General features: G+C 34.3%; 4 protein-coding genes and 1 long non-coding RNA gene across 9 annotated transcripts; 3 read left to right on the forward strand and 2 right to left on the reverse strand.

Moving 5' to 3' along the window:
- Positions 1-665: 665 nt before the first annotated feature.
- On the reverse strand, positions 666-8,724 carry LOC106175870 (general transcription factor IIH subunit 3). The gene is made up of 12 exons (XM_013558026.2): positions 8,577-8,724; positions 8,393-8,481; positions 7,903-8,009; positions 7,422-7,546; positions 7,126-7,185; positions 6,941-6,999; positions 6,715-6,789; positions 6,313-6,366; positions 5,999-6,067; positions 5,480-5,615; positions 1,398-1,434; positions 666-1,025 (listed from the first exon to the last, which is right to left on the reverse strand). Exons 1-12 carry the CDS (start codon positions 8,584-8,586, stop codon positions 953-955), a joined length of 894 nt encoding a protein of 297 aa, XP_013413480.1. The 5' UTR covers positions 8,587-8,724; the 3' UTR covers positions 666-952.
- On the forward strand, positions 1,938-4,079 carry LOC106175871 (uncharacterized). Its single transcript, XR_001239718.2, has 3 exons — positions 1,938-2,872; positions 3,386-3,469; positions 3,905-4,079. It is a non-coding gene; the product is annotated as an uncharacterized LOC106175871 (long non-coding RNA).
- Positions 8,710-12,358, forward strand: LOC106175942 (translation initiation factor eIF2B subunit alpha). The gene is made up of 9 exons (XM_013558137.3): positions 8,710-8,829; positions 9,597-9,698; positions 9,911-10,050; positions 10,358-10,474; positions 10,689-10,801; positions 11,025-11,093; positions 11,301-11,376; positions 11,565-11,690; positions 11,946-12,358. The coding sequence occupies exons 1-9, from the start codon at positions 8,817-8,819 to the stop codon at positions 12,099-12,101; spliced, it is 912 nt and encodes a 303-aa protein (XP_013413591.2). The 5' UTR covers positions 8,710-8,816; the 3' UTR covers positions 12,102-12,358.
- A 124-nt stretch (positions 12,359-12,482) lies between these two features.
- On the reverse strand, positions 12,483-14,300 carry LOC106175889 (F-box only protein 39-like). Its single transcript, XM_087002281.1, has 2 exons — positions 13,244-14,300; positions 12,483-12,634 (listed from the first exon to the last, which is right to left on the reverse strand). The coding sequence occupies exons 1-2, from the start codon at positions 14,298-14,300 to the stop codon at positions 12,483-12,485; spliced, it is 1,209 nt and encodes a 402-aa protein (XP_086858407.1).
- A 1,744-nt stretch (positions 14,301-16,044) lies between these two features.
- On the forward strand, positions 16,045-25,860 carry LOC106175941 (uncharacterized). Of its 5 annotated transcripts, none has more exons than XM_087011542.1 (10): positions 16,045-16,352; positions 17,184-17,312; positions 19,988-20,220; positions 20,514-20,645; positions 21,089-21,355; positions 21,931-21,948; positions 23,183-23,546; positions 23,936-24,006; positions 24,330-24,425; positions 24,642-25,860. In XM_087011542.1, the coding sequence occupies exons 2-10, from the start codon at positions 17,203-17,205 to the stop codon at positions 24,908-24,910; spliced, it is 1,560 nt and encodes a 519-aa protein (XP_086867668.1). In that variant the 5' UTR covers positions 16,045-16,352; positions 17,184-17,202; the 3' UTR covers positions 24,911-25,860. The 5 variants fall into 5 exon arrangements, with proteins under 5 accessions (XP_086867668.1, XP_086867657.1, XP_086867674.1 ...); XM_087011531.1 differs by having other exon boundaries at positions 16,045-16,348; XM_087011548.1 differs by having other exon boundaries at positions 16,045-16,348; positions 17,196-17,312.
- Positions 25,861-26,353: the final 493 nt, after the last annotated feature.

A 26,353-nucleotide genomic window follows, 5' to 3' on the forward strand; every position in this document is an offset into this window, starting at 1 on the left:
TTTATTCTTAAAGGTAAGTGGTGTTGTGGAATAAATCAGCGTGGTAAATATTGACAGTGAAGGGGAGAAGGGAATGTAGCAGCGGTGACTGGAGACGCCACTTGTAGAACTTTGCCCAGATTGGATCATCAAGCACACTGTACTCGAGTTCGCCTCTAAGGCAATATAACGAACACCTGCAGTCCTCAAATTGCATTTGTTGACCAAGAAAATCGCACCAAGAGTAACAGTAAAGCTTATATCAATGGTATGAAATGCGAGTTGCAAGATTCAATAGCGGTGAGCGTAGTGGACTAAATGAAACCTTCTTTCGCGATGTTTTTTTTTTTTTTTTTTTTTTTGCAAGTAATAAATAATGATGAACCCCCCAAAGTAAGAATTTCAATATTGGAATATGTAATGTGTTTGCAAGTTATACTGAAAGATATTTTTACAATCATCCATGGAAGTTAAATGGAAGACAGACTGTTTCACATTCATACCGGTTATATGCATGTTGTCAATGCACAGCATAATAAAAATAAACATTCACAGCAATTTTAGTTCATCACTTTGGCTGGAATGTATTACAAACACCATATCCTTATACATTGGCTCCTATAACTTTATTTATTTGTTTAATCAATGTAAGAATACTTACACACTGAACTGATTAAAACATAAGATTTCCTTTAAACAATTTATTTAATCATTTTTGATTTATAATCAGTATAACTCCCAACATTAGCTTAAACGGGTAATCAGTTTTCCAACCACCAAGTATAAACCAGACAGACAACAATACTGACAGTGGGGAAGTTAAAAAATGAGATAGAAAAGGAACAAAGTCTTTTTTCTTCCTTTCACTCTCATCATATTTCTTTCATATGCTTTACATTATAAAGAACACAAAAGAGCACATCCTTTAAGAGTTGGTTCCACAAAGTGCTTCTTCTTTCCTGGGCATAGTATATCAGCTAGCTTTCATCTGTTTCTTTGATTTCCTTTTCATTGCTTTGGGTGGTCCTTTAAATTTAAATGTTGTGCTGCAAGAAATAAGAAATTGTCTATAGAGTAACAACTGACAATCACATACCAAACAAAGTTAGACAATATTCAGCACCTAGAAACCTTTGCAAATTTTTACAAATGCATATTTAAAAAACAGAGGCTAATATCTTTCTCCAATAAATCCTATGAAAACAGCCTGTGTTAAAGGAACCTCTTACTTGTTGATGAACCAGGCTCAAAATCACAAGAATCTTAAAAGAATTAAAACTTTTACATTACTAGGTAACCTAAAAGCTGTGAATAATTGCACTACAAGCATTACTGCACAAAAATAATAAATAAATAAATAAATAAATAAATAAATAAAAATCCCACATGGAAACTATGCTCTTAGAAATCATACTTACTGGCATGTAGAGCAAATGGGACTGAAGGTGCAGAAAACTGGAATAAAAGTAAAAACAATCCATGAAGTTATAATGCCATGACTGCGTGCATCTGTATACACATTAGGACTACATTAGATTTGAAATGGTGCCAAATCATGTCTTCCTGTAATGAGATGACAAACCCTTTTCCTCTCTTTCTCTCTTTTTTTTTTTCTCTTATTTATCTTATCATCTATTGCATGCCCCTCCCCCCCCCCTCACACACACACACACTGACTTTGATGTACTACAGTTAATTGTATTCTGACAAGAAGGTCTTTGTTCTGGTAGTGCAGAGTAATTATTCTGTAATAAAATTATGCAACACTCCTTGACTTGCTAATTTATCAGCCTAATAAAGGATTCAACTCAAATCAGCTATGTTTCCTTAAAAACAAAATGACAATCCTCATCTATCATTACCCTTGTTTTTTACCAACTGAAATTACATTTAAGCTGTGGTTGAACTCGACAATTTTTTTTAAATTACTAAACACACTGTACTTTATAGTTAAAAGATGTCATTTTCACTGAAATGGAGTTTAGAAATAGTTTCAAGAAACCAAAGTTTATGCAAATATCAAAGTTGAATTGCCACATTCAGGGATGACCAGTCTTCACTGAAAAAGTATGAAAATTGGCCTGGGGTCCAGGGTACACGATTCACAAGAATGACCCAAATGACCAATTCCAACAAAAGTCGGGAAAGTCTCATCAGTGCATATTATTATTTTTTTATTGCCTGAATGCTACATCTGTATCCACTCTGTAACCACTGGGCCCAGAAGCAATTTTTAAATATTGAGATGTAAGGAGTTCTGGTTTTTAACATTTGTAGGGGAAATTCTGAAATACCTGTTATCTTTTAAACCTGGGGAATCAATGTATCAATAAAAAAACTCTACATTTGCAGATCTATGGAGCAGTGATAAAAAGGAGTCATCAAAATGATGGACCAGGAGAGTTGCCACAACAGGCCAATTAGAACAACATCAGACTTTTGTGTGTATACAATATGCATGGCCTACAGGTATGGGACATCAACAAAAACCTAGACACAACCAGATGCCAGGAAGTACATGTATTTTAATATTAAAATAATATTATGATAATATTGATATAACAATCAAAAGGACCCAGCTCCCATTCCATATCCACATCCTGGAAATTACATGGCTGCATACAATGAGTGAACCATAATGCACTTTTATTAATTACCAGCCCTATGTAACAGATATAAAATCTGTATGTGCACACCTCAGCCACTCATGAATACATTCATATATATATTAAAAGTTCGTAATAATCAAAGTGAACGGGCAAATGGGTATTAGGGATTGTGTTACATTGTGTATTGTACACTACCAGCATATCAAATGAGTAAATCATGGCTATAAATCTGGAGACCAAGGATTACTTTTACCAAGAGGAAATGTAAAGACAGGCGAGTACAGGTGAGTTGTTAGGTTTGATCTAAAAATCTCAAAATGAGCACTTTAATAACTTAAGTTTACATAAAGATGATTTATGTAACATAAAATTACATAAAACCAGGATGATCACTGAAGACAACTTTTCACATTTTTACTTTAAAATTTTTGTATTTAGGGTAGTATATGGGACTGACAAAAAGCAAAGTTTACAGTTTTGTAGAATACAGGTGCAAACCACAATGAACTATCATCATTCTGAACATACTTTATATTTTACATAAAAGTCTGTGGCACTAGATACTCTGTAAATTCCTTCTACATTTATTATAAGACCAGTAAAACACATAATACAATATGCTGTCATAAAAAAGCTGTAATCTGGAGATGCATGCAACCAAAATTTTATTGCTTTTGTCCTAGGGCCAAAAAAGTAATAAGTCATTTAACCAATTGCTTTAACACAAGTTAAAAATATCCATAATTCATGATTTTTTTATGCACTGAATAAGCATATCATATATAAATCAAACTTAGGTGTTGTACTAAGTGCATAGATGTGACAAAAAAAACCAACGACAAGGTAACAAGGCAGGGAAAGTGAGAAGATCAATTTAACAGGTAATGAATCTGCTGTGAATATTTTCTACCCAGCCTGTTTGCAGTAAAATAATTTTTTGGCATTAGTTATTGAGAGTGAAAGGATACAGTGGCATGTGGCTACACTGCTTAAATTTTAGAAATATGCAATTGACCAATATTCTATGACAGCATTTCATGATTGGAACCAGGCTGCTTAGTTTTTCTGATGTTCAGTCAACCTCTTATTTGTTTTGATCAAATTCATAAAAACGATCAGTCAAAGTATATTTGTAGCCAAACCAATGAAAGAGTCAATCACAATTTCACACCTTTCAATTTTTCACGTATCTGAAAGTAAATTATCTTTTGACACCTGCTAAAATCATGCTATTGTGAGAAAAGCCCATGTGTATCCTGTATGTCAAGCTAAGTCGGTGCTACGTCAGTAATGCAGACATTTTCCTCATACTGTAGCCAGATCCACAAAGAGAATGTCAGCATGAACGGCTTGGAGCCCATTCCAAGCATATCTTTGAACTGTGGAGGAATGGGACAAAACTTTAATAAATTCCAGTCTTCTAGGAAGATAAAAATATACTGCACACCTCTTGCCTTAGGACTTATCATTGGATCAGTGATAGGATTCTATCTATTTGTAAGTATTTTTGATGCTTATCATTTTCTTTCATGTGCATGTGTGTGAGCGCATGCGCACGCGAGTGAAGAAACACTTTACCAAAAGTCATCCTGAGCATTTCTTACTATATTTTATTATATCTGCCTCTATTGCAGCCAGGTTTTGTTTCTACAGTTGATCTTGTTACTAATTCTGTGCCTTTCAGTGTACATTCATTACTCTGTATAAAAGTTTTTAAAGTTGCTCATTTCTCTAAAATTGGTGAATATGTAGTACTCATACCCAAAATTATTTTTCAGCATGTCTTGCCCAGCAGGCACCTCTCAACTTTAGACCCAAAACAAACTTCCAGGTCAAATCTGGCCAAAGCCTTTCAACTTTCTCAATCAGATCAAAGAGAGAACCCCAGTCAAAGGCCTGAAGGTGTTCATAATACAATAGGACTAAATTCCAATGAGGAGTCCAACTTGTCAAGATCTAGAAGTTTATACATGCGAAGCCAAACCCTCTTCAGGCTGATACAACGGAAATGTATTCAACATGGAGGACAGTGGGTATGTCAGTAACTCTAGTCTGGACTTGGCTCTGGCCTAAGTTTCATTTCAGCCAATTTGCTGGATATCAGCATTTTTGTGAAGAAAAAAATTTCCAGGAAGCATTATCATTTCGTGCTACTGGGCATAATTTTATATGCTGTGAAACCATAAAACATCCAGCATGTTACATAAACTTTCAATATTATGGCAATTACTTGTTGCAAACAAAATTGATCAATAGTATTTTGCAAAAATTATTTCGGTAATGCCTGTAAATGTGTAGAAGAGGCAATATGCTTCTTTTCAGGATGTATGTTTTTTTTTTTTGCAAGTAATAAATAATGATGAACTCCAAAAAATAAGAATTTCAATATGGGAATATGTGGTGCGTTTGCAATTTGTAATGAAAGTTACTTTTACAATTATCCATGGCAGTTAGAAGGAAGACAGACTGTTTCACACTCAGAACTGACAGTGCTTGGATATATGCATGTTGTCAATGCACAGCATAATAAAAATAACACATTCACAGTAATTTTAGTTAATCAGTTTGGCTGGAATGTATTGCAAACAATATATCCCTATGCCTTAGCTCTTTATAACCTTATTTATTTGTTTAACCAATGACTGAAATGATCAACTTAGAAAAAGAAAATGAAAAGAACATTTGCCAAAACTTCCAAATTTCTGCTCCAGTGAATTTTTCTCTTCAAATATTTGACCAAAAAGAATGCCAATGTGTGCAAGACATGTTGGATTTATTAACAAAAATATTTAACTTAGGTTGGTGCTAACATACAATATTAAAGGTTGGTGCTATCTTCAACACTTAGGAGTAAAAAATAACAAAGATAAAAGATTAGAATGATAACTTACTAGACAAGCAAACTGAGCAGACATAGCCTATGTCTATAAGATTCCTGTGGCAGAAACAAGCAGCTCTGTAGTCTACTGGGACTGGAGCTGGTAAGGCGAGCTTAGGCCGCATGTCTGGGTCAGGTAAAAATACCCACTGAAATATACACATAAAACACTAAAGGCATGAAAGTAAAATATTGGTCTTTTTTTCTCAATTTTCTCCATGTGTTTTATTTTGTGGTATATTATATGCTTGAGAGAGATAGAGAGAGATTGATTCTAGAACACCATATTATACAAATGTCCATATCACATTTATCAGCTTCTCATAACCAACATTCAAATGGGAAACAATTTTTTGACTTTGTGTTACGAATGAAAAGCTTAAAGTTTTAATGTTTTAAACATGGCATATTTAAGTTATATAATGACCATCAATCACAAAATGCATCAACTTGAAAGGAATAGTGTGCCCCTTATGCATGCATGCTGTCACGTGTTAAGTTCTTCATTTCTTTGAATTGATAATTAACTTACCAGTAAATATTGCAATAGACCTTGTGGTTGAATTATTTTCAAGTAAATGCCACCAGTTATATCACAGGCCTAAGGAAAAAATAGTTATCAATAAAACACATTAGAATCACAAACTCAAAATCATGGATAATGCTAACTTCACTTAAGTTAATATAATTTATTACAACAGCAAACTACTAAGTTCATCATAAGAACAATAAACAAATATGCAGCAACGATATACTGCCAATATCTTTTTTCTACAATTTTAAAATGATCTGCATTACAAACATTTTAAATCTTTGACAGAGCAGTATGTTTATTCAGCAATTTACCTGTTGTAACAATCCAGAATCATTTTCCAGAATACATGCATCAATGGCAATGTTCTACAATAAAAGATGAAATTCAACGTTGATCTTTTTTCCTTTCATTTTCGTTAGAAACCTTGTGGTGTTGTACATTTTAATCACATCACTTTTTCAATACTCACAGTGCCTCAGTAAGTTTACTTCCAAACATATACAATATTTGTTCATAACTGTAACAGTATTTAATGACTTAATTCAAACTATTTATTACATTTCCCAAAACAATGTTTTTTTTAAACTAGAATATAAAGACGTACTTCATAAACTACATTAAAACTCTAATTCAATATTGCTGGAAATTCTAGATGAACTATGTGATAAGAAGGTATTAAACTCAACTGGATATAACATGAACAGCATTTCTACCTGTTTCTGAGATGTGAATACCATATTCATGAAGTTCATATACTGGGATGGGTTGTCTTCAGAACCTTTGATCACCTTCAAAGTAAAAAGAAATTAATTTCATAAAAAGGTGCATAGCTTTAGAAAGGTACATTTTTAGCATTCCTTCAAATATGTTATGGATATAATTTGGATGCATCTTTTTTTACATCCATGTTGAGCAAGTTTTATTCAACTTTTTACTTACCAATATTCTGGAAGAGAGCTTTTCACCAATGACACATTCTTTTTCAATACGATGAGCATCTATTCATAAAGAGTTAAAGAAAAATAGACATATCTTCTAACAATGCTTGTGAAATTCAATTATGTGTTGTATTGATCATTTGAATGAACAGCTGCAGTATGTAAATAATAACACATTAAGGATACAGCACAGAGCCATGCCCAGGGCACCAGCAAGAAGACAGTCCGAGTATAATTCTGAGGAACCTAATAAGAATAAAATAAAAATTAAATGAGTTAAGAATAACAAATCATTTTGAGAAGACGCTATCTTTATTCAATGACCATTCCTAAGAATCCAGTTAATCTTAAATACAGATAAAAACTCCCTTCATATCACAGTATCTAATATGACATTGCCACCAATCATCTACTTCTTTATAAAATTTTAACAATCATCTTTTGCAAACTGAATAAGTGCCTCGTATGTAATATGCACTTACCATCTATAATAGACTTGATCTTTGTTTTTATGGTTTCATTGACTTGACTGAACAACTCATATCTGCCATCCCTGACAAAATGTTCATTACTGTTGCTGTTAGCTGGATTTGGAAAAAGGAATGTGCTGAAAGGTAAAGTACCCCAGTGTTTACAAAAAAAAAAAAAATAATAATAATAATAATAAATAAATAAATAATAATAAAACTACTTTGAAATGTTGTACAATAATTTTCTGAGCAAAAATGTTCATTAGCTTTGTAGCTGTATCATAAATGTAAATTATCAAACACAAGTCAAAATTCTTTCAGTCTTATGAAGGCTTAAGTTCAGGTTGGCTGTAAGCTAACAGCATGAAATATTTTCCACTTGTGTATGATAATTTTCATTTAAGAATTTTCTGGTTTTAGAGCATGGCATGTATGTACGTATGCCCATGTGCCAGGAGACAAGTTTAGCAGACGTTTACTAAATACCATTTACCTTTCATTAGAGTGAGCTGCTATGATGGCCAGTCTGTTTTTGTGGTTCATCATCAAGTGAGAATTGGCAAATACCATCACAGCATCAAGACATTGCGAAAACTCAAGCTGAAATAAAATATCTTCACTGTAGTTGAAAAACACATACACATGCAATTTGCCAAGTTCATAAATTATGTTTGTTAGATTTAGCTCTACAACAGAATCATCAAAATAGTTAGCAATGAAGATGAAAAAATTCTTTCAAATTTCTGTGAATTTATACGAAGTCCAGGCATGAACTGTTTAAAGAAAAAATTCACTGTATCAGAAAAGAATACAGTATCAAATAGATATAATAGGGGCCACCAAGTTTCATGCAGTCCATTCAAATAACTGGCCATTAAGATTCTTGGTTGCATTTCATCTAAATGCATATAACTGACACCAACACCATTTTACAAACCGTTATATCCTATTTGTCTATTATTACTATTTATAGTTTTACTCACTTCTCCTCTCTCAGGTTGTTTACTTCCCCACCAGGAAGTATTTGTATCTAAAACGATCACAACCAGACTGCTATGCTCGCCCTTGTCACCTGAAAATAAAACAGGAGCATTTTGTATTTTGATTACAAGTACGACGTCAAACTAGTGCTTGTCAAGCATCTAATGAATGCAGACTGTTCTTTACCTTCCGCCATGTTTATGTTTTGGTTAAGCCATATCCACACCGAGATCTCGTTCTCGCTGTCTATTCTTTGGTCAAAGATCTTTACAAGTTCTCAAAACGAGGCTTTTACAAAGATTAACTTGAAAAGTTGTGCCCTCTATCGTGACAGTCAACAGACACATGTGAACAAGATCTCCCAGAGTTTCAGCAGCCGGACCAGACGGAGTGTAGAAATAGCGTGGATTTCAAAATAAGTGTGCGATGAATAAGGCTGGTAAGAGAAAATTCTGAAAGGTTCCAAATAACATCTGGACATACCTGTGTGTAATTACTTAGCTTATCTGTTAATGATGTAACGTCGTCTGCCTTCCTTGCCTCAGAGGCTCAGGTGACAAGTTAAGAACTTAAGTAGCCTACAGTACTGTCGTCCTCTTTTTCAAGCGGTTGCCGGCAACTCTGTTCTTGTACATGTACTTGTTTACATATCACTTAACAATATTGTTGAGCTGAAGTACCGGTATACTAGTATACACTTTGCCTTACAGATGTTAATTTTCCTAGGATCCGATCGTTGTTGTTAGTCCTTTATTTTTCAAAAGTTTTATTTTCGTTGCAGAACAAATATTTTCTTGTCTGTAATGGAGAACATTGGTTTTTAATTTTGTTCTATAATAATAATAATAATAATAATAATTATTATTATTATTATTATTATTATTATTATTATTATTATTATTATATAAAAATAATAAATCGAGAATGAAAGAACTTAGAAGTTGACTTAACTATTGTCAGTGTCTAAAAGACTGCTGCCAGCTGTTATATCAGTATTTATCCCCTTTATCCCCCCACCTATCTGCCAGCAACCAATCACTGGTTTAGAGTGTTTGTAAGGTGCATCTTCCAATAAACATAAGCTTTTGTACATTTATGTGATATTCTTCTTGTTATTGTCAATTTAAAAAAATACGTAAATGATTCGATCATGATTTATTTTTTTTGTAGATGCAGTATATTTTATGATATGATATTTCCTTTCAGATATAGTCAGTTATTTTACTCATTTGATGGGAGATGACCCCAGTATTTCAGCAGCAGTGGCAGCCATCCAGACATTGATGGAGTTTCTCAAGCTTAATTCAGGTATGAATGGAGAAAATAATAAGTGTGATTTTATGGCAAATATACTGTATAACACTTTTTATTGGTATATGAAACTGTCACATGCTGGGATGTTGTAAAACTTTTTGTCAACAGTTTTCACTGTATTTTCTATTTTAAATTTTTAAATTTTATTATTTGTGTTAAATCAAAGCAAGAATAAAATGCCTTACACTTTTTAATTTTCTTTTTAGCTGAGACTTTATCAGAGCTGCGGGAGAATCTCAAAGATGCTATTGACACTTTGACCAAGACAGACAGTTCTGTGGCATCCATATCATCAGGTTGTGAGCTGTTTTTGAGGTTTATTACATTGACTGCCTTGGACCATTCTGTAAGTTGCAATTAAAGAAGAATAGAATTACTGCTACATGCAGTTCTTTGTATAGATTTATTGAAAAAATGTACTATAATATTAGTGAATGATAGTAATGATAGTACCAGTTCTGACAGATTCCAAGTGGTGAGATATTTAACATAGTTTGCCTGTTAATCTGATTTTAAGTCATCTGTTGCTGAATGTAATTGCAGTTAAAGTTGATAGGTAAAATTTTAATATTAAAATAACTTTTTCAGTGCTGTAAGTTGTGATCATTTCTTAAAACTTTTTAGGCTAAATTTGAAAATGTACTCTATTTTAGGATTTTCAAGAATGTAAGACTATACTTCTTAACCGAGGCAATGTGTTCCTTCAAAAAGTTGGAATGTGCAGGAAGAAGATATCTAAACTGGGACATCCTTTCATAAGTGATGGAGCTGTAAGGATAATGGCAAACTTAAATGCTCATTTTCTTTCAAGAATCAGTTGTTACTCTCATTGTTATTGGTTTGGTTAATTTGTAACTAAATTACTTTTTTTCTGCAATTTGCTTATTGCTATATGAAATCATACTTTGAAGACTTCCATTTATAGCCAACACTTAAGAGCCTAAGAGTTAACAAGCATCGTGAAGATTGTGTGTATCGTTTCAGACCATCCTGACCCACTCTAGGTCACGTGTTGTTATGCAAGTGTTGAAAGAAGCAGTAGAAGCTAAGAAAAGATTCAATGTCTACGTCACAGAGTCTCATCCCAACAAATCTGGGTAAGATTAATGGTGTTCTTTCGGGTATAGTAAAACCCTCTGAATGCAGTGTGATTTTTATGTTTCAAGTGAAAGCACTCCACAAGGAAAGTTTCAGTTGTCACAATGGATGTTTGATCTTTTTATTTGATAAGTAAAAATTATTATAACTAAAAATTATATTATTATTATTATTATTATGTTTCATTTTGACAAATGTAATAATTTTAAAATATTATTGTAGGTGCCAAATGGCTGAGGAACTTAATGCCATGGACATCCCAACTGTTGTCATACTGGATTCAGCTGTAGGGTAGGTGTTTGTTAATCACTGTAGTAACAATAGATCTGATATTTGAAAATAAGTTTGATAATGGCTTGAATTTTTAAAGGTTAATTTTACAAAAACATATATTTTTTTTCAATTAAATTTTATTGTTTCTCATCTGCTTTTGTATTAAAAGATTTAATTGGAAAATTATAAGATAGCAGTGCAGATTATTCCTAATCTATTTTCTAGTTACATTATGGAAAAGGTTGATCTGGTGCTAGTTGGTGCCGAGGGTGTGGTTGAAAGTGGTGGGATTATAAACAAGGTAGGACATAGCTTGCCACCGGACTAACCTGCTCTTTACTGACAAATATAGTAGAAAAGTTTATAAATATCTTTAAAATCGTATAGCATAATGAAGTAATTACTCTGACGTTAATCTTGGTATCCTTTGGGACTATGTGCATAATTGTTACTTTTCTCAATCACAATACCTCTTTATTTCTTTAACAGATTGGAACATTTGGGATGGCTGTGGCTGCTAAGGAAATGAACAAGCCTTTTTATGTAGTAGCAGAGAGCTTCAAGTTTGCCAGGCTCTACCCTTTAAATCAGCAGGATGTGCCAAATCAGTTCAAGGTATGCTAAAGAACGTTTCATATAATACATAAAGACTAACTTTTAAGCTCTTTCTAATGTTTGTTAAAATGGATTTCAACTTTCCTTGGTGATTTTTTTTTTTTGATAATAAGTGTTGATTTAACCAGTGTAACATTTAAGTCACTGTTGATATTGTTATGGAAATTTTGTGAAGCTTAAGAAAATAAAAAAAGGTCTAGGACTTTTGTTGACGCGTGCTCATCATGTTGACTATGTATAAACAAACATTTTCAGTACCAAGCCTCCAAGCTGAGCAGCAGTGCAGATCTGCGGATAGAACACCCAATGGTGGACTACACGGCACCAGCTTATATCACACTGCTCTTCACAGACCTGGGTGTACTCACTCCTTCTGCCGTCAGTGATGAACTCATTAAACTTTATCTATAGCACAGCACACTGATGCTGAGGACGATATGGGGGCAGAATTGAAAATACCAGAAAAAAATCATATCTTCAAACTGTTCCTGCTTTTTATAATAATGCCAGGGACTAAAGAGATAAATAAGGCATATGTACTGCAATTAAAGCCATGGCAGTAAGATTATGTAGTCTTTTTTGGGAGTTGAAGTGTAAACACTTATAATTATGTGATTGTATATTATTTATTTAAAAATAATTAAAAATATATTCCTGAAAAATTGAAAGTGTTGTTAAAAAAACTATACTGTTGTCAATGTGTCATCAGCAACAGTGGTATATAATATGCACATGTGTTAAATAGCACAAGGGGAGGTCACTCTGACATTCGGTCTTTGAGTGTGAGCTTTGCTAACCCAGTAAGTCCTCGTCTGCAGCTGTGCCAAATACAAAATTCAAGTCTCGTTCCACTATCATGGGATGATATGTATCCTCAACGTGCCTCAGTTCTGCCCATTCTGCGTCAGTTAGGCGGTTCACAAGAACATGGAATCTGGTGAGGTCTGTAAGATAAAATGTTAGTACTGTTATTAAAAAGTATAATTTTAGTTTGGTAATGTGTGTTCTAATGATAAGTCAGTTAAACGCATAACCGTTAAAACTTGGCGAGCCTTTCTTAAGTCGTACTGCATGCACAGCCTACTAATGTCGCAGTGTGAATAATTTGTTTTTAGCATTAGTTTTTATTGATATTATCTCAATGTACTGACTGATTTTTCGTTGCAGTTGCATTTCGCATATTGCCTCTATTGTTGAAATCATCAAAATTCCGATAAACTCTACTTCTCGAAGAGGCCGCTTGCACGCATCAATTAATTCCAGGAGAGATTCGTCAACCCACTCGCGATCGTTTTCAAATTCTAAGCTCAAAACCTCTGCAAAAAGATAAGTGTGAGACATCGTTTTATTACATATATTACAATCACTTTACTTCTTGATGTTTAAGGGAGATACATTATGTATAACGAATAGAGAAGCTCAATGAAAAAAAAAACGAAGCTAACGTTTTTTTTATAGAATGCTATTCTTCATTCAAATATTGCTATATTATATAAATATTTAACAATAAAACGAGTGATAATGTAGAATTAGCCACAACTCGCGTAACCTACCTAGCGTTCTGTTCATAGTCGCGCTGATGTGTCGCAGCGTATCGTTCAAATGCCAATCTATGCCAATGATGTCATATCCACTCCAAATATGAAGACTTCTGAGCCTGACTTCAGGAACTAAAATCGATGAGATCACTTCATAGCGACCAATATTATCGAAGTGAAAGCTCACTTTAAGCCCTGGACAGGCTTGATGGAGTCCCAGCCAAACAGAGCGGTCAATGCGATGGAAGTGCGGGTCGTTGCGATAGACCTTTATAGAGAGGTTACTTAGACTGCCAGCACAATTTTTACCAAGATTTTCGAGCACTTCATTACAAACACAGTTGTAGTTGATGTTGATATGCCTAAGATTCACAAACAGTTGAAGAATTGCCCTAAGGCGAGGCACGGGGAATGCGGCAATTCTAGAATGGAAAAAGTCTTCTATGTTCAGTTTGGTGATGCTCCACCCGCTGCCAAGGCCTACACTGTTTAAGATTTTCAGCCCGTTTGTCAAAGATAACTGTGCACCAGAAACGTCAAAAACTTGCAACCGGGTCTGGTTTCGCAGAAATCTACTCAAGGACGTGATCAACCTGACCGTGGTGGTCTCTACTCGCCAAAAACGATCAAATTCCATGTTGCGCATGTAAAATTCTCTCAGTCTCGCTTTATTATAAAGAAGAGCTAAGAATCGTGTCATCGCTCTTTGGAAACGCTTGCATGTCATGAAAGATGGATGCAAACATTTTAGGGTTAGATAGCGCACGTGAATTGCGTGAACGTAGGCAAAACCGATTGCGCGATCATGCCGTTTGCTCAGTCGATGTACAGCAAAATGCCCAACTGTGGAATCGACTTGGAACCATCGCCATAAACAAGCAGTATTGAGCATGCCATTCCAATGCTTACATACTAATGCCATGTTAAATCTGTCATTGTTGTCCAGACATCTGTAAATGTCAACCAAGACTATATCTGGGAGATTCCTCCAGTCTACTTGATCATCAGTATCTGATTGGTCATCAGGCGCTGCTTGTTCCATCTCAACTTCACCATCAAGATCTGTGTCCATTTTTGGAATATTTCTTTTCAATAAACTAAAAACGTGACTTTTCGCCAATTGACTCTTTTTTCCCGTAACTATGACACTATTCTATGTGTCTTGTGACGTAATATAACACTTTGCCTTGTGACGTCATATAACGTAAAAAAAAAAGTATCGCGCAATGTGCCGGTCTTATTTATTTTATTATCTTAGGTATTTCTATTATAATATATATATATATATATATATATATATATATATATATATATATATATATATATATATATATATATATATATATATATATATTGAAATGCCGAAAGACGGATGGCGAATCATGATTTGTTTATCCTGTCTTCTGAATGTAAGTTAATTAAAATTAGAAATGAAAATTTTCTCAAGGAAAATAAGATTTGGCACAAAAACCCCTTTTAGATGTGTTTAAAATTTAGTGTCATCAGAGTAGTAAATATAAAAAAATTTTGGTATTTTTTAAAAGAAACATATATATATTTTTTAATCTATACAGGGAAGAAGCAAAATTCATTTACCAGTAAACACGTCTACCGTTCACTGTTGCTTGACTACTTTGAAACATTTGTTTGCTGCACCGCAGTATAAACACAATATGGAAATTTACAACAATCTCAACAGAACAACTACTGAATAAATAGAGGGTTAAATGAACTTACCGTAGGTAAGTGATATTTGACCTTTAAGCCAAGGAGCTGTGTGAGAATAAGTGTCATAAGCACTTCGGCAGTATGTGTGACCTTAAACAAAGGTGCGCATTTTTTAAATACTATATATTATAAATTTATTCATACTTTATTATTTATCTATTTATTTTTGATTTTTCCGCTGTGCTTGAAGTTCGTGTGATCCACAAGTCGGGACTGTAACGGTACGGGTATGTACCTGCAACGACAGCACGTAGCATTTCTAAATTTTGCACAGTTTCCCCGAGGTGTTGGAAGGTCAGCCAGGTGCATTTTAATCGCGCCACGTGCGATATGGTAGTGCCCAACAGCGTAATACCATAAAACCATATAAACGGCTTATCAACATTATATTAATCGGGAAACGATATGAGAACTCTCTTTATGCCTGTTTTAGACTACACATTATCTCATTTTCTCTCTACACTGCATTTTAATTTTAAAAATTGCTGGTCGCATGTTTATAGACTGCTCAAGGTTTCAGAGCCTACAGTTAGTTTTTTTCCCAGTTTTAAGAAAACGCAATCAAAATTAGCTGTATGCTTATTACTTATTCAAAAGTCATAACGTGTTTGAAAATGTGACAGGCCTATATCGTTGTTGCGACTCAAACTCGTATTACAGAGTCTAACAATATTCACTTGATAATACAGGGGCGGATCTAGGACTATTTGAAGGCGGTGGTCCGGTTTTTAGGAAAGACAGGCCGCAGATGAGAAGTCGACTCCTCACCCACCCCCCCACCCCCTCCTCCTTGGCGTGGGGTTCGGTGCTATGTGGTACAGTTTATAACTAGATCTATGATTCAGCGAGTCAAAATTCTAACTTCAAGAGGGGACCATTTGTGTGATTTTCAGAAGTCGAAGGGGTGTCACCCCCCTGGACCCCCCTGGACCCCCTGACCCCTGGACCCCCCTGACCCTCCCCCCTTATACCCCCCACTGTAACAGAAGGCTCTCACACCATTTCAATGTCAGTACTCCATCCACGCACGTGCCTCAGTAAATATAGTGGTTGTTACTTATTGGCTGGCTACTGAATACGTCATATCCGAGTACCTGCCCGCCATATTGTTTGACTTGGTTACGATTATTGAATGTGTATTCAATGGCCAAAGAAAATAACAACAGGCTCATATAAGCGACTGGCAGCAGTCAATACAAACACTATTGAGCAAATGAGTTGGGTCATGAACACAGGTAGACCAACAATGACCCATTAGTCCATCTAACTTGTTGGAAACCAGAGTGAAAGGGACAACATTAAACTAGGGCCTGGTCAGCGACCGAATAAAAAAACTCTGTCAGCGGTGTAGCACTCAAAACAGCTGAGCTTCACAAGGGAAAATTCTGAAAGGCAGGTATTTTTGGCATTAATTCATTCATTTGATCCCATTCATGAGACACTTCATGAGACACATCCGGCGAAGTTTGAAAAGCGAAATTAACATTATAAGTACTAGTAATGCCTTAGGCTAGGCTTAAAAAGACAGTGGCGTGAAAACCCAGGAGCCAGCTAGGTATGATGAATGTTACATTATTGCGTTTCCCTACTGAAGTACTGATACTTGTACCCACTGTGGAATTATGTTTAACTTGGTTGGTGGACGTCAGTCAGTAGCCATGACACTCAGTTTAGGCAATGTTGTAGTCGGTCTTACTCAGAATACAGGTAGATCAAGAAGGTCGACACTTCTGAAAGGTAGGATCCCAGTACTGATGGTCTACAGTCAAGTCACTACCATATGATATAATTAAGTTACTCCCAACACTGGGTATTTTGACCATCAATCCATTCCTGGACATTGCCACTGACTAAATCAAATCTTGTATCTATTAGAATTTATCAAGATGATATTCCATTACAAAGACAGCAAAATTGAATAAACTTAAAAAGCTGTTTAATACATTTTGGTGAAATTGACAAATATTCCTGGTGTTTTCAGCAATGTTGTGGTACAAACCTACCATCAGTTTGTCAGGTTCCATACTAGGAAACCAAATATTCAGTGTTAAGACATGAAAATAGCATTGATAATTCCCCTAAAATGCAACTTGAGATATAAAAATGATCTGTCAACAAAGAAAATTTGGAACAGCAAAAATACAAAGTTTGAAAATATTTTGAATGATACTTTGCAGTAAAAAAAATTGGTAATGATCTTTTATGGGAAATTTGTTTGTTATTTCAGATTCTCCATCAGAAACAATATGACCAGTCTTTCTCCAGGAGTCCTCTTTAGAGCAACAGGATTTAATGACCATTCTCTTCCAGTGGAGAGGAATGTCACAGCTGATAGCATCCACAGAAAATATAGAAAGTAAGTGCCAGACTATCCAAATATAAAAAAACATATGACATTAATTTATATATGCCTTGCCATGAATAATGTCAATTAATGAATAAATCTAGTTGAAATTGGAAGTGTTAATTAAACCCCCCCCCCCCCCCCCCCCTCAAAGGAAAAAAAAAAGAAAAGAAAAACATAAATTGAATTTTGGCTATGGTATTTCAATGTTTTATATACAATAATGAATTTTCCAAACTGTGCAGTCTCTTAACTTTTGTTTGGAGGATGTGTTTTAATGTATTGCATGAAATAAAAACAAAATTTGAAGCTCTTTTCATAGGAAGCCCGCTACTCAGTCATAATTAGTTATATATATTTTTTCATCTTGGAAATGTAAGATGAATATCATTCTATTTCTTTTCAATTTTAATTTATTGAAAAACATGGCTACCCAACACATCCAGCTGAGTTTTAACACATATTTTGTTAAAAGATGAAAGATTTAATTACCTTGTTGTTAACAGTGCAAGCTGTTTTAAAAGGGGCTCCTTAAACCTAGACTAAAAACTAACACCTGTAATCTGAAGGATGACAGTTACTAGGTTACGGAGAGCATTTCTCTGTAGTTGTTTATATAGTCATGATAAGTCACTTCATGTCTGCCCTCTGCCTTCATCAAGTCTATAACAAGCTTATCAAGGTGCAATAGTTAATTTCAGTTATATCTGCTATGCTAGCATTGTGCAGGTAATTCAGTTTATTGACTAGTGCTTGATATATCGGTAGGGTCTTGGGCATGTATATTTGCTATTATTGAACGTAGAAAGTGTCAAGGGAAACGAAAACAAAACCTGAATTTCAGGTCTGCTGTGAGCCTGCTTCTTTGATTTTTAATTTCCCCTATAACCCACTGTTTAATAGTCTGAAATTGCAATGCCTCATTGTTCTAGAGATGTAGATATGAAGAATCTGGAATGCATCAGATCTGAAGCTCAGGATTTTTAAAACTAGTATATATATTTGGATAAAACAAATTCATGTCTGTGAGCAAGAATTGCTCATTAAAATATTCAGATTTTTTTTCAATAAGCATCAACTCAGATCCATTTTGTCTTTCAAGGCTGCACTCACTCTATGTTTTTGATTGAAGGATATGTTTTCATGTGGCTGCATGAAGATAATGTCAAAGTCACACAGTCATAAGACTGCCATCTGACATAGGCATAGAAAGATAATCAGGACAAGTTCTGTGCTTTGAGATATATTTGTGCACATTTGTAAAAATTATAAGTTTCATGTGTAGTACACTGTCATTATCTACATTAATTTGCAATGAATAGGAGATGTGTTAATATAATCTTAACAATATTACTAGTATACAAAGACCAATTTAAATCTGGAAGTGAAAATGAATAGGACAAAAGTGATTATAAAACAGAAAGTAGTTGCAATTGCTAAATGGTATAGAATTGTGACTTTTGATTATTAGTATTCCACTGCATTTCTGCAAGCTTGTACACATTTAATCCTAATAATATAGTTGTAATGTGCACCAACATGTTTCAATGGAATATTATTGTTCCTTTGAAGATCCAGGGTTTTATGATACTCCCTGCATAGTTTACCTAATGGTTGTGTCACCTTTGATGTGATTGTAATTCCATTGTATTCTGGGAACTGCAACTTAATACACGAGCGCTATTTATTATTATGTTCATAAACAAATTTCTATTCATTGCATTTAAATGCCTCCCTTGCGTGTACTATGTACCTATGGAACGTGTCATTAAGCATTGGCGTGCCAGTTCTTTGCCACATAAAAACACATTCTCACGTTTCCTATACGATCAACTGCTTGAGGTCAAAAAGTAAAGTTGTGACGGTGCCACTTGGATACAGAGGATACGTGTGTGAGGCACCCCCCTGGCGTGATCAAGGTACAGATGCTGCCATTTTTTAATGTTTTAAGCAGAATTTATTTGGATCTATAGGTACAGTTGTACTGTGTATAGGGCAGGTTGTATATGAATACTTATTGAGATTGAGAATTTGTTAATCAGTGGTTTCACAAAGATTTAGGAGTCAGACACAAGAAGTGTTCTTTATTAGAAGAAAATGACCCCATCTGAAAATGTCATTTTTGGATTGTGACTTTTAAAACAGAAGTCATATCAAGGTCACAAGTTCTCCTTTTAATTCTGATTGAAATCTTATGTTCATTGAAACAAGATTGACTTGATTATCATGTAAAATTAAGATGGCTTTGGTATGCACAGAATATGAAGTTAATACATACAGATACATATAGGTTGTTTTTTATTATACATTGTATGTATATGCTTTAAGCTTGAGTTACGAGACATGTTACACTCTTTCACAAATGTAATATCAGAATTGTGCTTTTACTCATATTTTGTATTCAAAGTTGGCAGTGCCCCTGTATAGAGTTGACATGATGTCTCAACACTTGTGTGTATAAATGACTTAAAGACAGGTCTACAGGATGTTTGAATCAACAACTCCATGGTGTGTACCTGATGGATGTATAAGATATGACCTGACCAATTTTCAGCATGTTTCTTCTCTCTCTCTCTCTCTCTCTTTTTTTTATATTGTTAATTTTTTTTTACCTAACTTCAGATAACATTTAATGACACAATCTATTCAATTTTTTTTTTTATTTTATGACTGTTTCTTTGTTTCAGAGAGCCGCATCTAAGTGGTGAGTGGCCTCAAGAAAGCCCTGTGGCCAAAGTGTACAACATAAGTCACACTAGTTCTCGTCTAGTTTTGCTCAACAATAAAGCCAACAAATACAACAACCGGTTGCGTGGACAGGCCATTGTTGTCCCAGAATCTGCAAGCAACAGCAGAGCCCACAGTGCCTGCTCCACCAGAGCTACCTCACCAAACCCAGACAGGCATTACTATAGAGATAGTAAGTTTTTTGCTTGTTTGAATTTTAAGTTGAATAATTTTTTTTCTTTTTTTTCAGATTTTATATTCTGCCTTTGGAAATGTTTTAATATTTCTTTTACCTGAAGAGACATTTCTAATATCCTAACCTCAAGATTGAATCTTATCAGTTCTGAACTACATGTAAAAACCAGTAGAAAATGAAGTATACAGGTATAAGGTCTGTAAGATAAGGGCTTGGGTTTAGCTTAAAAATCAATGTTCTTTAATGGATAAGTTATCTTCATGTTTCATTCTTTCTCTCTTCTGTTTCAGGTTGTACACCAGACCCAGAGAAACACAAGAGCTGTGTGATCTCAGAGACGCCCAGGTTTCAAGCCTGCCCTGCCACACCCATCAGCAACTGGTGGAGAAATACCAAACAGAGGCCACCAATTACATTTCCAAGTAAGTACATGTACATTTCACAGTTTTTTGAAAACAACATATTTCAAAGTAATATGATTTCTGTATAATGAAAAAAAATGCGCTGTCTGTGAATTAGAATTTGTTATGTAGGCAGCTTTGTCACCATCAGTAGATGCACTGGTCAAAGCTGTAAGAATGTCAAGGTTTTACATGTATCATCCAGCACACTTAGGCTGCCTACATGTATGTGTCAGCAGTTTCCTTTGAAATCAAACTCTGTTCAAACACAGAAGCAAGTTCACATGTACATTTACGCACCTAATGCATTTCACATCTTCATCATTGCATATTAACCAAGAAGTAGATATTACAAAATTGCTACATTCCTATAAAACTTATATGTTTATGTCTTATTGACAAAAATATTTTCAATGTATGATTATCTTTTAATTTAATATCATCATATGTTTTTAACATTTCAGACGGATCAGCTGTGAACGAGTGGCACCACTACAGTTGTCAGGTACCCAGCGGCCCCATCATGTTGCCTAGCAACGGTCCTCATCACCAGCCCCGCTCTAAATCCATGCCCCACTCATTCCGCAGCAGCTGGAAACTTCAGCACCCAGATCTGACGCCTGGTCACAAGCGCTACCTGGCAGACACAGCTCATGTGTACAGTGTGGTCAAAATGAAGGACCTGGTCCAGGAAAGATATGAAAACCTGTTGTATAAACAGAAAGTATTAGGTATGTTGGCCATCATAAGAAAACACATTATTTATACATTGCCAACCTAAAGTATGTTTTATGTGCGGAATTTTTTTTTGAAGAAAAAATACCAAGTTTGTTCACATGTCATGTATTTAATGAAGTTTCATAATGTGAATTTGTTTGTAAATAGCATGCTCTTTCAACAAATAACCTGATTGTGTGATTGATTGTTTTTTGTATTAAACTTGGAATTAAATATTCTAGAATAACTTTGTGAACTGTATATTTTGGATAACTGCATGTTGTGTTAAGGATATTTGATACTGTACATGCACTGAAAGTTCAGTTACTTAAAGCTCTCACATTTTTTACCAATTGATTTTAGATGTTTGATGTGTACATGACTGGTTTCAATTAAATAGCATGAGGATCTGGACTTATTGTAATAGTAATTACAAATCTGCAATATGTTTGCTGTGAAACAGATTTTAATGTTCATTGAAATATTGGAACAGATTTTTTTTATAATGAGGTTTACATATATCGATGTGATCGCTTGCTGTGAAATTAGTTATTTACCTAAATTTGCCTTCATTTAATTGTGCTAACAGAGGGAGCCAGAAGCAAAGGTTTGTATGAATATGTTGTAATAAGAGGTGCATGGTGTGGTTCACGCTTTGATACTCACAAGTTCACCACCTAGCTTTGTTTTTATTGCACGTTAACATAGTTTTCTCACTTACATCGTATTATCCCATCAACCTTTCTTTTACTTGGATCTTTCATTTCAAGTGAAATACAGATTGTTTTTTTATTGAGGAATTAGAATGCATGTTGACCTATGAATTTAAAAATATATCTACTTCTACCAGTCCCTGTACAAATTATGTGTTTTGCTGTGAAGTAACATTATTCAACCAACATTTTGGCAAATTGACTAGTATTTCTTTATATTGTCAACATGATAAGTGGCATTTTGACCCAAAATACAAGGTAATTTTAGAAAAATAACACATTTTTTACATTACTGCTTTTTTTTCAAATGTTAACATAGTTATTGTTATTTATTTAACAATTATTTAAATATAAAAATACATAAATATTTATGCGTCCACCATTTAGATAACTTGTGTCACAATATGACTGAGAGCAGTTAGTTAAATACAAAGTTTCATTGAAACAAAACTTCACAATCTTTGAATCTTAATTCTCAATGTTTTTATGGTTCAATTGTTTACTGCTCATGTCACATCCCAACTCAAACTCTTTTTCTTAATGTACTGAGCCGTAAGTTGTTTGTATCTTGTCACTTGTTACGTCACTGTTTCAGTATTTTTGATTGTTTCACCACTGTACTTTTGTTTTGTTTTATGTCTTGTCACTGTAGTGTCACATGTGTTACCAAAAGTGCACTATGTTGCGCAGGCATCCACACTACTGATAGCTGTTCTCTCGTTTTCACATGTTATTTAATGTACATGTATAAGAACATGTAATCGAACAAAATGACCATAAAACTGTGGATGAAATCTGGGGGTGACTTGCTTCATACACACCATGTATAAAGGTTACGCAAGTGCAAATTAAAATGCTTCTCTGCACAAGCTTACATGTGTACAGGAATCTTGAATCTTTACAAAAATATAGTTGCAAATTAATGTAAAAAATCAACAAGTTCTAACTTTGTTTACTTATGTATATTACATGTATTTCTCACTACATGTGTCAAAAACTGAAGTCAAAAACAATAAGAATTAATTATTATATCCGTCTTTTCAATATAATTCAATGTCTTGAATATCATGGCTTTTAAAGAATAAAAATGTGTCATCAAATTATAACTACATTTTTTTTCCTTGACAGGATTTTTCTCCCAGGAAGACTACTGTAAATATCTTGGCTACATCCAAGGGTCCAGAAAGAAGCTGTTCAGTGACACAGAATACATAGAGAGAAGATTTGGCAGTAGACCTCACAGTAGAACAAGGAGCAGTCCTGCCAGAGTTAAGTCTGGATCTGAGAGGTCAAACTCTAGGGCATCCACCCCGAGGAGTGGGGTCACTTCCCCACGGGAAGGGAGTGAGACCCCTAGGTCTAAGAGCAGGGCAGAGGATAGACAAGAGGCAGAGAGAAAAGGTAGTGCTGTGAGGTTCCAGAGTGAGAAAAACAAACCAGAGAGCAGAGACTCAGCTGGCAGTGGTTCCAGTCCAACAACAACTACAGACAGGTAGGATTCAATGTGGAAATTTTGAGGTTTTCTTCAACTAATAATTCAATCTTTTCCTGTCGTCTGTTGTCAAAATGCTAGATCTATGGTATGTTAGCAACATTAGAAACCCACCTGGACAAGGAGTAGAAGGTAAAGCAAATAAGTGGGAGAAGTTAATGTGTAAATTTGCAACCCTGAAATAATTTAGCCACAGAATAAAAAATTGTCAGTAAATATAATAAAATTTAAATATTAACCAATATTATTTTATATTATAGATATTATTGTTAGTAAATACAGAAGATACTAGTAGACAATTCACAGATTGATAGATTTTTTATCATGTTCATTTGTAATGGAAACATGTAACTTGGGCAAGGGCCTTGATGATTGTCATAACATTTCAGATCTAAAACAACAGCAACTGCCAAGAAAACATCACCACCACAGGGGTCCAACAGTTCAAAGAAACAAAAAGGTCAGTCAGTCATTGGTTTTCAAAATATAGTTTTGATAACGTTCATCACAGTTTGGAGTGTCGGCAAAGTTTCTAAATGTGGAATCATAATTTATGAATATACAGTATATGAAGAAAATATCTTTTAAATTATCATTTCTATATAACCTGCTTCCGCCGTCCCATGCTGTTAACTTAGTACTTATTTTGACAAAGATCCAAGGAAGGTGTTTCTTTTTAGTTAACAAAATATTTATCATCAGACATTTTTCATTTACCTTTGCAATAGGACTTCTTTATCTTTGTACTGATTTGATAATTTAAATTCTTTCTTTGAATTTCAGAAACGAGAGAGAAACCGACACCACGCCCAGAATCAAGGCAGACGACTCTGTCAGATTTCCGTGAATCTCCTAAAGCTGAAGAAGATAAGGCAACAGGTATATTAGGGTGTGGATAGTGCTTCCATAGTTGTTTTAAGTAGACTTCAATGACAAATATGGATTTTCCTACATTGTACCAGTAATGTGGATGCACAGTTTTTTGCCTCATAAATTTTATTTACTTGTATGATTTAATCTTAGGATCTTATAATTGAAAAGAATAACTAAAATGCACAAAAATGTACATTTTATCCATTTCCTTTTTAAATGTAGAAAATAAACAAGAAAGTAAAGAGAACACTCCATCTTCTGAGAAACCACCCAGGAGTCCGTCTCCAGCACCAGAGAAGACAGAGACAAAAGAAAGTGCAGAAAATGAAACAGCTAAACCTGTTGAAAAAGAAGCAGAAGATTCTGGGAGGGAGACAGCTGGCGACACCACTAAGAGTGGTGATGAGACTGATAGATCCAAAAACTATGGTGATTCTGACTATGATACAGATACCAGGCCAAGTAAAAATGTTGATAATATTGAATATTAAGAGAGAGACAAAATCAGTATTACAATAGTGTGTGGCATTACGATAGACCTAGTGAGTATATATTTTTGATAATAGAAAAAGCACAATGACTATTTTTTATCCCAGTAGATAAAAAAAGAGCTTGAATTTAATTTCCCAACATCTTTTGGACAGAACATTTTTATACAACTTTAGAGGTTTATTGTTCTCAAAAGTTTCCAAAAATCCAGTGCAGTTTTCTGGCACTGTTTGTATGCAAGTTTGACTATCTCACTTGGTTTCACAGTGTTTCGGATTGAGCATACAGACACTCAAATCGGTTTCAGATTCTTTATTGTTTTCACTAAGATACCAATACTATTGTAAGGTATGCTTCAGTTAGATGAAAAGTAACTCTCTGCTGTAGCTTTATGTGCTGTTACAAAGATGTTTTTTACCGATAAAAGTTGACATAATAGCTTTTGTAAAGACATTTCCTTGCACAGCTAAGTACTAGTACTGTATATCGGATAAAAGTATATCTTAATTGTCATTTGCCAAATGCATTGCTTATGTGCAGAGTTGTCTGAATAGCATGTTATGACAGAAGAATATTGTGGCAGTGCCAAATATAACATGCTTTATTTTATTTTTTTATTTATACTTATGGCCATTCCTTGGATCTCTTACATATTTTATAAAATTGTCACTTTGGAAGACATTGACTTTAGTACTGTCTGTACAGAGCTTTATGTGATATTGCAAGAGGAACTTAGCATTGGAACATTCCAATATTAAATGTATTATTTGATTACATAAATTATGCATTATCATCAGAACACATATGTCCAGTTTCAAAGGATGCTTAAATATGGTTTGAAAATTATCATTTGCTGTAAATTATGGTTGAAAATGCCATGCATTTTTGTAATAATAATTGATATTTTTGTGATATATTTACAAATATATATTAAAGTGTCTTTCAAATTGTAGTCTGATTTCATCTATTTATTATCTCAATTAATGGTGTCATGTCTTCAAAATATCCACCAGCTGTATCTAGTCATTTTGGTACCGATGGGTTTGCATGACAAAGAGTACAACTGGTATTTAATAAACGCTGGACATATTTAAACCATTTTCCAATGGGAAGAGATTTCTGTGGGATTTTCTTCTAAAATACATATTTCACATTAATTCAGATATTTGAACAGAATTTGCGAACGCATTTGTGTGATTTTGACGCAAGTATTTGTCCGTGGCGTCTTCGCATTTAGAAAGGGTTTCAATATCAGATATCTGAATAAATATAGAAGATTGACGTCGGCAACACGTTCTCTCTAAAGAAGCGTGAACGACAGATCTTATACTGTTGTCCACTGGGTTTCTATTTGTACCAGGCTGGACTTTTTTTTTGATCATAGTAAAACTTCAACTTTTACATTTCTGTGTAGCGCTATAGTCAAGCAATTTAGCACATCTGAT

The sequence above is a fragment of the Lingula anatina genome, chromosome 1 (genome assembly GCF_051362555.1).
Source record: "Lingula anatina isolate TDL-2025a chromosome 1, LinAna3.0, whole genome shotgun sequence".
Taxonomy (NCBI): domain Eukaryota; kingdom Metazoa; phylum Brachiopoda; class Lingulata; order Lingulida; family Lingulidae; genus Lingula; species Lingula anatina.

Coding starts and splice junctions, on each gene's coding strand:
- LOC106175870 (XM_013558026.2), bottom strand. Junction 8,010..8,392: donor AACAACCTGAGAGAGGAGAA/GTGAGTAAAACT, acceptor ATTTTATTTCAG/CTTGAGTTTTCGCAATGTCT. Junction 7,000..7,125: donor CCTGGGCATGGCTCTGTGCT/GTATCCTTAATG, acceptor CTTTATGAATAG/ATGCTCATCGTATTGAAAAA.
- LOC106175941 (XM_087011542.1), top strand. CDS start 17,203: ATGACCAGTCTTTCTCCAGGAGTCCTCTTTAGAGCAACAGGATTTAAT. Junction 17,313..19,987: donor ATCCACAGAAAATATAGAAA/GTAAGTGCCAGA, acceptor TCTTTGTTTCAG/AGAGCCGCATCTAAGTGGTG. Junction 20,646..21,088: donor GCCACCAATTACATTTCCAA/GTAAGTACATGT, acceptor TTAACATTTCAG/ACGGATCAGCTGTGAACGAG.
- LOC106175942 (XM_013558137.3), top strand. Junction 11,094..11,300: donor ATACTGGATTCAGCTGTAGG/GTAGGTGTTTGT, acceptor TCTATTTTCTAG/TTACATTATGGAAAAGGTTG. Junction 11,377..11,564: donor GTGGTGGGATTATAAACAAG/GTAGGACATAGC, acceptor TTTCTTTAACAG/ATTGGAACATTTGGGATGGC.
- LOC106175889 (XM_087002281.1), bottom strand. CDS start 14,300: ATGGACACAGATCTTGATGGTGAAGTTGAGATGGAACAAGCAGCGCCT. Junction 12,635..13,243: donor GACTATGAACAGAACGCTAG/GTAGGTTACGCG, acceptor TTTATCTTACAG/ACCTCACCAGATTCCATGTT.